Here is a 12,609-nt window from a genome sequence, read left to right as displayed (position 1 = left end):
ACACATAACGGCTGTTTGCAAAGGTGTGCTGTGTCCACTTAGTACATTGCTCTACATAAGCAAGTGGAGCATTGAGAACTCTGCGTTCATTTGTGGCCGGTGAGTGAACATACAAACTCATTCCTGGACGTCTGTCCCCAATTATTTATTATTATTTTAAACTTGACAGAAAGTAATTTTTGTGGAATATGATAAACAATCTTTTAATTGGGCATATTGCTTTTAAATTAACAGAAATTTTTTTTTGGGGGGAGAATTTAAAAAAAACCAAATATTTTTATCGAGTGCTGTCCATTTCTTTTGATCGTCCTTGAGATGGTTCTACGCCTTCATTGGAGTCCAGCTGTGTTTGATTATATCGATTGGACTTGATTAGGAAAGCCACACCCCTTTTCTATATAAAACCTTACAGCTCACAGTGCATGTCAGAGCAAATGACAACCATGAGGTCAAAGGAACTGCCGGAAGAGCTGAGAGACAGAGTTGTGGCAAGGCACAGAACTGGCCAAGGTTAAAAAAAAAAAAAAAATTCTGATGCACTTAAGGTTCCTAAGAGCACCGTGGCCTCCATAATCCTGAAATGGAAGACCAGAAACCTTCCTAAAACTTTCAACAATTCAGTTTTTTTCTGTCAATATGGGTTGCTGTGTGTACGTTCATGAGGGAAAAAAATGAACTTAAATTATTTTAGCAAATGGCTGGAAGATAAAAAACTGTGAAAATTTTAAGGGAGTCTGAATGCTTTCTGTACCCACTGTGTGTGTGTGTGTGTGTGTGTGTATACAACCCCAATTCCAATGAAGTTGGGATGTTGTGTTAAACATAAATAAAAACAGAATACAATGATTTGCAAATCATCTTCAACCTATATTTAATTGAATACACTTCAAATACAAGACATTTAATGTTCAAAGTAATAAACTTTATTGTTTTTATCAAATATTCATTAACTTACAATTTTATGGCTGCAACACGTTCCAAAAAGGTTTACCACTCTGTTACATCACCTATTCTTTTAAAAACATTCAATAAACATTTGGGAACTGAGGACACTAATTGTTGAAGCTTTGTAGGTGGAATTCTTTCCCATTCTCGCTCTATGTACAGCTTCAGCTGTTCAACAGTCCGGGGTCTCCGATGTCGTATTTTACGCTTCATAATGCGCCACGCATTTTCAATGGCAGGCAGGTCTGGACTGCAGGCAGGCCAGTCTAGTACCCCCACTCTTTTACGACGAAGCCACGCTGTTGTTACACGTGCAGAAGGTGGTTTGGCATTGTCTTGCTGAAATAAGGGGCGTCCATGAAAAAGCCGTTGCTTGGATGGCAGCATGTTTCTCCAAAACTTGTATGTACCTTTCAGCATTAATGGTGCCTTCACAGATGTGTAAGTGACCCACGCCATTGCCACTAACACAGCCCCATACCATCACAGATGCTGGCTTTTGAACTTTGCGTCCATAACAGTCCGGATGGTTCTTTTCCTCTTTGGCCCGGAGGACACAACGTCCACAATTTCCAAAAACAATTTGAAATGTGGACTTGTCGGACGACAGACCACTTTTCCAATTTGCGTCAGTCCATTTTAGATGAGCTCGGGCCCAGAGAAGCCGGCGGCGTTTCTGGGTGTTGTTGATAAATGGCTTTTGCTCTGCATAGTAGAGTTTTAAATTGCACTTACGGATGTAGCGGCGAACTGTATTTACTGACATTGGTTTTCTGAAGTGTTCCTGAGCCCACGTGGTGATATCCTTTACACAGTGATGTCGGTTTTTGATGCAGTGCCGTCTGAGGGATCGAAGGTCACAGGCATTCCATGTTGGTTTTGGCCCTTACATGCAGTGATTTCTCCAGATTCTCTGAACCTTTTGATGACATTATGGACCGTAGATGAGGAAATCCCTAAATTCCTTGCAATTGTACATTGAGGAACATTGCCCTTAAACTGTCAGACTATTTTCTCACGTACTTGTTGATAAAGAGGTGAAACTCGCCCCATCTTTGCTTGTGAATGACTGAGCAATTCAGGGAAGCTCCTTTTATACGCAATCATGGCACCCACCTGTTCCCAATTAGCCAGTTCACCTGTGGGATGTTCAAACACGTGTTTGATGAGCATTCCTCAACTTTCTCAGTTTTTTTTGCCACGGGTCCCAGCTTTTTTGGAACGTGTTGCAGCCATACAATTCTAAGTTAATGATTATTTGTTTATCAGGTTGAACATTAAATATATTTGTTTCACGGTGACTAATTGGGATTCTTTATCACTTTTTTTACTGAATAAATCTATAATTTTGAACATTTTCCTTTTTTTAAATTATCTGACTGCAGTTTTTTGTAATAATACATGTTTCAACAAAATGAATTAAATAGATGTTAGTGTAAAAATTACAGATAAATGTACCGTATATAAAAATCCCCACCCGGCAATGAATAATTCAATAAAAACGAGCAATTCCTGCAGACACAAACGTTTAATCAACAGTATTTGGATTTGCTTGTACAATCACAGTGCAAACTAAGACAAGTACATAGTTGGAAACGTAACTGCTGCAACAATATGAACCACACAGCATCTCAGCTTCAGAGCCGAGCGACACCACTTTTGATAATATTGATATATTTAAGAATAAATATGTGATAAAAGATGTCAAGGTATAGATATCTGGAGGAGGGGCTCAGCAGGTGTTTGTGGAAATGACTTGTCTTTCAGTCTCAATAGCTACCAAGTTATTTTTCGTCAGTTCAAAACACACAAGCACATAAATTGCCATATTCAAACACGTGACAAACACATAAATTGCCATATTCCCGGTTTTGATAGTGACCCTCATAAACTCAGGTGAAAGTGATCGATTCACTAAAAGAAAATAATTAAGATTGTTTGACGTTTGATCTGTGACACACGTGGAGAAATATCCCAAGAAATGGCTTCTGATCCTGAAAGCATCCACTTTGATTGGAAATCTTAGGAGGCTACTGGAAGTGTTAGAATTCATCAGGAATCCTAACTGGATCATTCTCCCCACTCGTAAAAGACCTCCGTATATGCGGAAAATCATAACAAATCAGCATCCTTCAAGGCCACGCATTCTGGAACGACGGGGGCGGCATCGGCCAGAGATGATCAGACAATCGCAATCAAAACATGACAAGTGATACGGTGTGTGAGGGTGACAATGACAATGATAAAAGGCGCTCGTTTAGAAGATTTGTTGTTCAAAGAGGATCTTCTCGTATCCTTGCGGAGGAGTGTGGTAGAAGTCACTGAACTGGCAGTCTAAGATGGCGCTGTCGTCCACTGGAACGGCATAACAGAAAATGCAAAGTGAGGAACAATTTTTATATATATATATATACACACACACAATACATAAACTTAAATAATTACATCATCAATATAAATAAAGTAATGTCAATATTTGCTTGTTTGAATGTTAAAAAAAAAAAAAAGTCATTATGGAGGTTTAGTCGCTGCGATGTGAAAATGTTCTTTCCACGATGCTATAAGTGCACACAGTGAATTTAACAAATATATTTTCCGTTAAATCAATACAAAATAAACCCAGTTAATTGAATCAAAATAAATCTGTCAAATATTTCCCAAAATGTGCGAGGAGAAAAATTGTTTAATCTTAGATTAAAATATTCTAAAGATGGGCACCATTTGATTTCGGTGAGAGCTCATACATTAACTCAGTTAAATAACATAATACAAAATAATTACATTAAATAATTTAACTAAATAAAGGAATAAATAAATTTAATAATTGTGAAATTTCAGGGGACATTTTAAAATACAAATTTTCCTGAAATTTGCATGTAAAAAGAGAGTGCTGCATATGCAGGTTAAAAATCTGTAATGTCAAATAAAGTTTAATCCAGATCTCATCTAGATTACACATTTGCTATCCTTGTACATTTACCAAGAAACCGTTTACAATAATAAGGCTCTCGAATGAGGTCAGATTTGTTGTGCTTAATTTGAAGGCAATTTTGCATCCTTTGATAATAGGATGCCTGATGATAGCCTTTAATTTCAAAATACTTTGACTAGATTAATAATAGATATTAATCCATTTTTTATGATGTAAAATATGCAAAAATATTCCTCTGTGCAATGCTTTGCCACAACCGACAGATGAGCAAAAGTTGTCCTGATGCAGCCCCTCAGTGGATGACAACTTAAACTGTGGTTAAATTTTTTTTATTAAAAACAAAACAAAAATCACATGCTCCCTTATGTTAATAATTATGAATCTTCTAAAATGTTGTGCTGATGCATGAATAACAGATGCACTCACCGTACACAACGGGGTACACAGTGCCTCTTATCCCCGATGCAGGACAATGCATGTTCTTCCCATTCAGATACAAGTTCATCTCCACATGATCGTACGTGAGGCCCTGTGGATGACGTACGTATGTGATTTCAGGCATTAGGTAGCATGTTCCAAATTATTCATAATTTCTGAATGCGTGCATAGCCAGTGTTTTCAATCTATAGTTGATGACAACGCGCTGATTGATGCTAGAAGTTAGCAGGAAGCCTTAAAACGTTTGTGTGCGGTCACTGGTTCCATGCATTGCCCGGTGATGTTGGGCATGTTTTTGTTTTAAAAAAAAAAACTCAATTCGGCAGATGGGCATCATAGTGTGCCCACAAGGAAAGGTATGGCCAAAGAAGACCACAAGGTATTGTAACAGTTGTTGTTCTTTTACTGCAGCTCCCTCTGCTGGATCTGGTGGGTCACTACCCCACATGCCCAAAAGGGAAGCAGACATTATTCATCCATCCATCCATTTTTTTTTTTTTTTACCGCTTATCCTCACTAGGGTCGCGGGCTGCTGGAGCCTATCCCAGCTATCTTCGGGTGGGAGGCGGGGTACACCCTTAACGGGTCGCCAGCCAATCGCAGGGCACATCGAGACAAACAACCATTCACACTCACGGGCAATGCAGAGTCTTCAATCAACCTACCACACATGTTTTTGGGATGTGGGAGGAAACCGGAGTGCCTGGAGAAAACCCACCCAGGTATGGGGGAGAACGCCACACAGGCGGGGCCGGGATTTGAACCCCGGTTCCCAGAACTGTGAGGCAGATGTGCTAACTAGTCATCCACCGTGCCGGCCTATTATACGTTTTGACAAAATGTTGCATGAGCACAATGCAACGTGCATAACATGCATATCCAGTGTTTTGAATTTAAAGTTAGTTAGATAATGCTAATAGTCCTTCCCTCAACATTTTCCAATGAGATCAGGTGGATGAATAATGTTGAAAAATGAAAAAAAAAAAAAACATACGTTCCCTCATTATCTCTAACTGAGGCAAGTGGTTGGCATGTCTGTCTCGTAGCTCTGTCCGTCTTTTGTGGATTTTGCATGTGTTTGTCGCACTGCAGGTTTCTGCAGGTACTCCAGGTTGCTCCCTAACCCAGACATTTTGATTTTTTTTTATTTCAATAAAAATACATGAAACAAATCGCAGTTCTCTCATCTTTTCTCCTTTTATTTATAAAACAAATTTTGTCTTAAACAAAAAAATGAATAAATGATTAATTAAAACCTAAAATAAAACAAATATCCAGTGGGAAATAAATACCATTCAAAATATCTGGTTGTACAACTAATTTTCAAGGAATGCAATCATTTGGTATGGTATGAATCATTTTTGAGTTAACTAAGTAACAGCTACCAAAACACACTTTTCGCTTGGTGGAGTTAGCCAGACTGCAGTATCGCTATGATGGCAAAAGTCATAAATTCCTTCAAATAGACAGAAAAGACGCCATTTTAACCTATTGTGAGATTTGTAGTTCTGTTATGAACACACAAAAGAGGAAAACGTTCAGATTCCAAATGGCACTCACCACAATGTCGCCCTCCTGCGGGAGATTGTTGGCAGGCAGGCGGTTCTTCTCTTCGTTGTTGTAGACGACGCAGCCGTCATGTCTCAGGACGAGGCTGTTGCAGTCTCGGCCTAAAGGCACTTGATTGAGATTGGCTTTCTGGGTGGCCACGCCCACTCCCCACACACCTTTTAACACATACACGCATCAACAGCGCGGGATTCACAAGCACGACAGAAACGGGAAAACCAGGGAGTCACTGTGTACGGTAAAGCAGAACTTTCAAATTCCAAATGACCAAAAACGTGGGTAAAATTATGTTTAAATTTCATATGCGATATCTCTTAAGACTTCAGCAAGCGCGTGAAAACTATCTCCACAAGTGTGTTTGGTTTTCCTTGCTTCTTCTGTCGCTGAGGAATTCACGGTGGCAAAGTGCAGGGTCGCCATGAATTTAAGGGACTCCAGCGACAACAAGGTCGGGAAGAGGGGATTAAAAATTTTTTTTAAATAAATAAATAACAGATTAGTACAGAAGTGAGAGGCCGATATCATCAGTGCACCCTGCACACGCAGACGAGGTCGTGGGGAAAGGCGAGCCTTGCACTTCCGTCCGTGCAAACTAGACTTCTGGGCTTCTCCGGGGCTATTCTGTTACTTGATTTTATATGACAGTTGTTTACTTATTTTTTACACTTGTATGACACAGAATGTTGAAAAGTTGACTCATCTCTAGCTCAACACTAAACCCAGGTCACATATCAAAGGGTGACAATTATGTTTGTGCTCTATTATGCAGGGGTTGTCTTACTTTTTCACTTGTATTACTACTAAGAACATTAAAAAGCAAAAAAAAAAAAAAAAAAAAAAAAACATCACATGTACAGTAAATGAAGGATTATCAGAATGACCTGTGTCCACGAAGGCATTGTGGTTAACCTCAGAGGTTCCATGAGAAAATGAATGTGTGTGTGTGTGTGTGTGTGTGTGTGTGTGTGTGTGTGTATATATATATATATATATATATATATATATATATATATATACACACACACACACACACACACACAGATATATATGAGATCAACATCAGTAGGTGAGAACTCACCAGTAGACTGGATCTTGAACTCAAAATAACTTTTGTTCTGGTGCAGAGGAGCGTTGGCCAGGCACGCTCCAGTGCCACATACCCTGCGGCCACTCTTTACTATGACAACATCTGTGCCTGCAATACAAGAGAAACAGTCAGTCAGCCCTTTGTAAATCCTTTAAAAGCCAAATGACAAATTAAAGCAGTGTCAGAGACAGTTCGCCACAGATTAAGTTGAGCAGTCGAGTAGGGGGAATCCTCTGTTTACACCAGAGTTCCGTTCCTACGGGGGCGAGGCCACCCAAATTTGTATGCAAGTCAGAACGTGGCGTAGACTATCATTAATATGTGCTCACACAGGAGTCAAGTCAGAATCACAGTAAATATTTGTACGGAGAACACGTCTAGGCTTTAAGTATAAAACACTCAAAGGAAAAACATTACACACAGCGGTAACTGAGCGTGTCTTCTTGTGTCGACTGACCGCACATTCTTAGTCTGCTGCGCAAATTCTTAACCTTGAAACGTCATATGATATAAAGAAGTAGCCACCATTTTGTAATGGGGTAAAACAGCATTGATGCTGGGGAGTTTCCACTGGCGTTCTGCCAGTGTGATATTTGTTGTCAACCGTTCCACATCATCCTCAAAAATGGTTTGCATAACGACTGCCTATTCAACGCAATGAAGACTGAAGGCCTCTTTATACTCCCGCATTGCATCGCGTGACTGACATCTTGGGCCGCGCGGCCCCTCTGTGCCGCTTGACGCGCACACGGCAAAAATTGTTGCGGCGCATAGAATGCCGCGGAGATCATCTCTCGTGATTGGTCCGTTTTAATCACATGCTGTGATGATGTAATCACCGTTCCTCCCAGTCCCATATAGCACCTACGTCGCCGCCTCCGCGATCGATTTTGCAACTTAATTAAACACATCATCTGGTCATCTAGGTCCATTTTGTTTTAGCAGACTCTGTTCCGCGGTCGCCATTGTTGCTGCTTTGTTCCTTGTTACAGAAAGGAACGTGAAAATAGCTACCGGAAATGGCCCCAAATTGCAGAGGAAACTCCACCCTGTGGCGTCCTAGCCAATACCAGCCGTAGGAACACCCCCGACTTAGAGAACTGCAGCACACTTTCAAAACAGCGCGCGTGGGTTGCATTTGAGTATAAAGGCAAAGTGCGTGCGGGATAACCGCAGTGACGAGTACAAAGAAGGGCTGGTCAAAAACAATGCAAAGTGTTGCACTGTTTAAGCATTTTAGTCTCCAGTGAGGGGAACAACCCATCACCAGACCGACATTTTCTTGCCAAAAACTATCCTCTGGTATTTGTTAAAGTTGTCGTTTTGCTAAAGGTGGCTGAAAACTAGAGCTATGCTGTTCACTGGCAAACTGCTGAAACGTTTACTTTTCTCCAATACCAATGTGGCGTCTCAGTGTCGTGACTTCTTAGAGGGTGGAGGACCGAAAGTCAAAACAAAATTAAATACGCAAGGAATTGAAAGCAAACGTGTATATGATCAAAACCAAAACCCGTGATACACAAAAAAAATATGAAAAATGCTGTTAAAAACAAGCACACTAATTCAATTTTCGTGGCACCAACTACAATTACCACGAGATTAACCGTGCTAGGCGCAGTAGACAAATGGTTAGCACATCTGCCTCAGCTCCTGCCTTCTTGTGTGGAGTTTTCACGTTCTCCCGGTGCTTGTGTGGGTTTTCTCTGGTTTCAACCCACGTTTCTAAACACATGCAGATTAGGTTCACTGACTGACTCTAAATTGTCTATATTTGTGAATGGTTGTTCGTCTATTCCTGCCCTGCGATTGGCTGGCAACCAGTCCAGGGTGTACCCCGCCTCTCGCCCAATGCCAGCTCGGATAGGTTTCAGCTCACCGGCGACCCTAGTGAGGATTAGCAGAATAGAAAACGGATGGGTGGGTCAAATAGCAAGCAAACATTCAATGTAAGCAAGCCGAAAACAACATGTTCCCTCAGGGGCAGACATTTATAGAGACGTTCAAATGCACACATGGCTGGTAATTCCACTACAATGTGTTAAATTACTAAACAGGTGGAATGCGAGAGAAATATTGACATTAAATATGGGAGCTTGTAGCTAGTGTCAAGTTACCTAATAGCCAAGGAGCAAAACACGTAGATTGACCGAATACAGTGATATAAATGTCTGCGTATAAACCCGCGTAGAAAAGGTAAACGTATTTTACCCATGCGATGAGTGTCTAACTGAACAGTGGGCATTTCTTTAAGTTGGATATGTCCCGAGCCTCCATCCCCGCAGCAGTTGAGACAGCACGTAAACATCGCCGCCATCTTCCAAGCAACAGAACACACTGCGCCACTTCCGGAAAGCGTCCATATATGAGGACACTTTAAACCGCAGCGACACCGTGAGGCGGAGGTCGGACTTACATCATGCTACCGCCCATCCAATCACAGCGGCAACGATCGGCAGTTGCTCCTGATGGCATGGAAACAAGGGAAGAAAAAAGAATCTGGGGCGAAATTTCCCACACGTGACTTGCTGACTATTGGAGATGGATGTTACATAACCACGCGTGGGTTACAAAGTGAGTTGGAAGGGACGGGCAAATATGAAGCACGTTCATCTAAATTAAATGGGAATTTTCTGTGTTTTATCATAGGCATACTTACTGGACAAAGCACAGCTCTTACACATGAGACGCATCACCGAGTAGACATTTACAAATATAATAATGCGCAGTTTTGATTGACAGTCATAGCGATATCGATTTAGCGATATCTGCAATATTAGACACAGTAGATAAATGAAGTGCATTTAAAACATCTACACACCCCTATTCCAAAAATGCATTGAAGATATCATGGAACACAGCGAAGACAGTCATCATCAAGTGGGAAAATATGACACAACAGTAACACGACCAAGAACTCGACGTCCCTACAAAACTGATGAAAAGACGAGAAGAAAACTGGTCAGGGTCGGTTCCAGAGGGCCGACATCGAAGGAATTTCTGGCGAGTACTGGCAGTTTAGTACATGTGACAACAATCAGAACATTTACAAATGCATGCGGTAACGTGTGTTGTGATCCGATGAAAGGGAAGTTGAACCTTTTCGCCAAACAGTAATTCCAAAAGGTATGTATGACGCAAGTACAACACTGCTCACCACTTGTTCGTCAATGGGGAGGGAATTATGAACAGTTCCAAGTACCACTCAATATTTTTATATATTTTATTAGTATCATACAACGTAAGTGTGTATATATATATATATATATTGTATATAATATATACAATATAAATATATTATTAATATATATTATATATTCACTCATATCGTGCCAGGTAATTTTTTATTTGGTTGAATATGCATATTTGATCCCGATATGTTCTCACGCACGTAGTGGCAGAAGTGGCACAAGAATGTGCGCAAGTGGGGCTTAAAACCCAAGTTGACAGTTTTTCCACGCTATCGTGTTTTGCATGGCAACAGCCCCACCCGCCTCTTTTCGGCTCTCAAGAGACTGTCAACAAAAAGCCATCGTTGGTAAAAAACGTAAAATGATTATCGTTGCATGTAAACTTTAATTAAAATAAATAAGACATCAAAGTACAGTGTTGTTTAAAGTGACCAGGTTTTATTATGAGAAAACAGACAGACGAATGAGTGTTTGTTATGGCTTCGTTTTAATTTGCCAAAGTCCGGGGCGGACGGGGTTAAACGTGAACCCGGAAGTAGGTTGATGAAGTCTGCTCGGCAACAAGCGCCCTGATTGCGTCGTCGCCCACCAGCTGGTGAGTGAGCTCTTGGTTCTTTTTTTCCCCCCCCCCCTTCCCCAACACCACTTGTTACTATCGCCCGCTTAATGTGTCACGGAGACCGCGACGGCGGTGGTGCTTTTCGGGGTTCGACGTCGCTCTCGGTTGTTGTTTTTTTTTTCCGTGCGCGTCCATTTTGAGCTTTCAAACGCTACGTTACGTTCGACGTCGTTCTCGCGGAGACGACAAGTCACGCCACGCAAATGAGTCCCGCGGTGGGGAAGCTCCAACGTGACAGCCACATTTTTTTTTTCTAAATGTGTGTGTGTTGACAGGAGCCCAACATGGAGCAGCTGGAGGAGGAGCTGACGTGCCCGATCTGCTGCGGTCTCTTCGAGGACCCCCGAGTCCTGCTCTGCTCGCACAGCTTCTGCCGGAGGTGCCTGGAGACTCTCCTGGAGAACCCCCGGGGTTCGGCTTTCTCCCGGTCGCCGTTCAAGTGCCCGACGTGCCGCAAGGAGAGCCCACACAACGGCGCCAGCAGCCTGCAGGTCAACTACTCCCTACGCGGCATCGTGGAGAAGTACGCCCGGCTGAAGGTGACGCCCAAGACGGGCGTGTGCGCCCACCACGCGGGTCAGCCGCTCAACATGTTCTGCGCCACCGACCTGGGGCTCATTTGCGGCTGCTGCGCGACCGCCGACGAGCACCGGGGCCACCGCTTCTGCTCCCTGGTGGAGGCGTACGAGCGGGAAAGGCGCGCCTTCGACGAGCTGCTGCGCGGCGCGGAGGGCTGGCCGTGCCCGGGTGCCCTCGCCCGCCTGGAGACGCTGCGAGCCGCCAAGAAGAGGGCGCTCCAGGCGGTCAACGAGGACGCCGAGCGGGCGAGCGACTACTTCGACAAGTTGGCGGCCGCGCTGGAGAGCAAAAAGAGCGAGATCCTGTGCGACTTCGAGACGGGGAGGCTGGCCGTCATGCAGGCGTTCGAGCCGGAGATGACGAGGCTGCGCGACACGCTGGACCGCCAGAGGAGCGCGCTGGCCTCGGCCGAGGCCTTCCGCGGCGTCACGGAGCCGCTCGGCTTTCTGGAGCGCATGCACGACTTTCGACAAACGCTGTCAGCCCTGAAGGAGGAGGCGACCGGGGACGCGACGCCTCCCGCTGCTCGGACACCCCCAGAAGTGGCGCCGCTCGACGTCAAAAAGTGGGACGCCGTGAGGCTCTGTGACGTCGACAAGATGACGGTGCCCTACGAGAGGGCGGCGGCGGCGGCGGCGACGGCGACGGGGGGGTCACGTCGGTACGTGCGCAGATTCGCCCCGGTGCTCCTGGCGTGGGGCGTCTTCCTGGCGGCGTCCACGCTGCTGCTCGTGGTGCCCGAGGCGGTGGCGGCTGCGGCCCGGGAGCACCTGTGGGAGGTGACCGGCGCATCCACGCGGGTCGTGGGCAAATTCATAGACTCCGCAGTCACTTACTTTGGCGGCTGTACGTTGATTCAGTGAAGGAAATTGGATTTGGCTCCGTTCGGGACCACCTGTCACGTCTGCAGCGCGGATGCAAAATGAGTAGTACCTCAATTTCTTACGCACAATCTAATGAAATGTTCACTTTTCCTCTTTCTTAAGATTTTGCCAAATAAAACAAATCGATCACTTTTTCTATGCTTGTTTGAATTCAATTGGATGCTACACTAGATGTAAACATTTCTCCACGCGTGGCTCTTCAAGGTGACAGTCGTCGCATAACAGGGCCTGCGTGAAATATTCAGGGAAAAAAATCACGGAAGAAAGGCAGCTATCCTGCTCAAAAGCCACCATTACCGTAAACGTTTGTTACACATTTACACAAATAACATTTGATCGGTCTCGTCCGACACGCATATTGTTAATTT

The 12,609-nt window shown here is 43.6% G+C and overlaps 2 protein-coding genes across 3 annotated transcripts; one reads left to right on the top strand and one right to left on the bottom strand.

Moving 5' to 3' along the window:
- Positions 1 to 2,454: 2,454 nt before the first annotated feature.
- LOC133410893 (SPRY domain-containing protein 7-like) lies at positions 2,455 to 9,331 on the bottom strand. Its single transcript, XM_061692511.1, is given in 6 exon segments — positions 2,455 to 3,300; positions 4,304 to 4,406; positions 5,876 to 6,042; positions 6,963 to 7,079; positions 9,180 to 9,297; positions 9,299 to 9,331. Coding segments are annotated over 6 exon segments (636 nt in total). The 3' UTR covers positions 2,455 to 3,202.
- A 1,356-nt stretch (positions 9,332 to 10,687) lies between these two features.
- On the top strand, positions 10,688 to 12,373 carry trim13 (tripartite motif containing 13). 2 transcript variants are annotated; one of them, XM_061692510.1, is made up of 2 exons: positions 10,688 to 10,754; positions 11,054 to 12,373. In XM_061692510.1, exon 2 carries the CDS (start codon positions 11,063 to 11,065, stop codon positions 12,218 to 12,220), a length of 1,158 nt encoding a protein of 385 aa, XP_061548494.1. In that variant the 5' UTR covers positions 10,688 to 10,754; positions 11,054 to 11,062; the 3' UTR covers positions 12,221 to 12,373. The 2 variants fall into 2 exon arrangements, with proteins under 2 accessions (XP_061548494.1, XP_061548493.1); XM_061692509.1 differs by lacking the exon at positions 10,688 to 10,754 and adding an exon at positions 10,811 to 10,882.
- Positions 12,374 to 12,609: the final 236 nt, after the last annotated feature.

This window comes from Phycodurus eques, chromosome 12 (assembly GCF_024500275.1).
Source record: "Phycodurus eques isolate BA_2022a chromosome 12, UOR_Pequ_1.1, whole genome shotgun sequence".
In the NCBI taxonomy this organism is placed as follows: domain Eukaryota; kingdom Metazoa; phylum Chordata; class Actinopteri; order Syngnathiformes; family Syngnathidae; genus Phycodurus; species Phycodurus eques.
The sequence above is the reverse complement of the archived record's forward strand: the minus strand, read 5'-3'. Positions and strand labels throughout refer to the sequence as shown.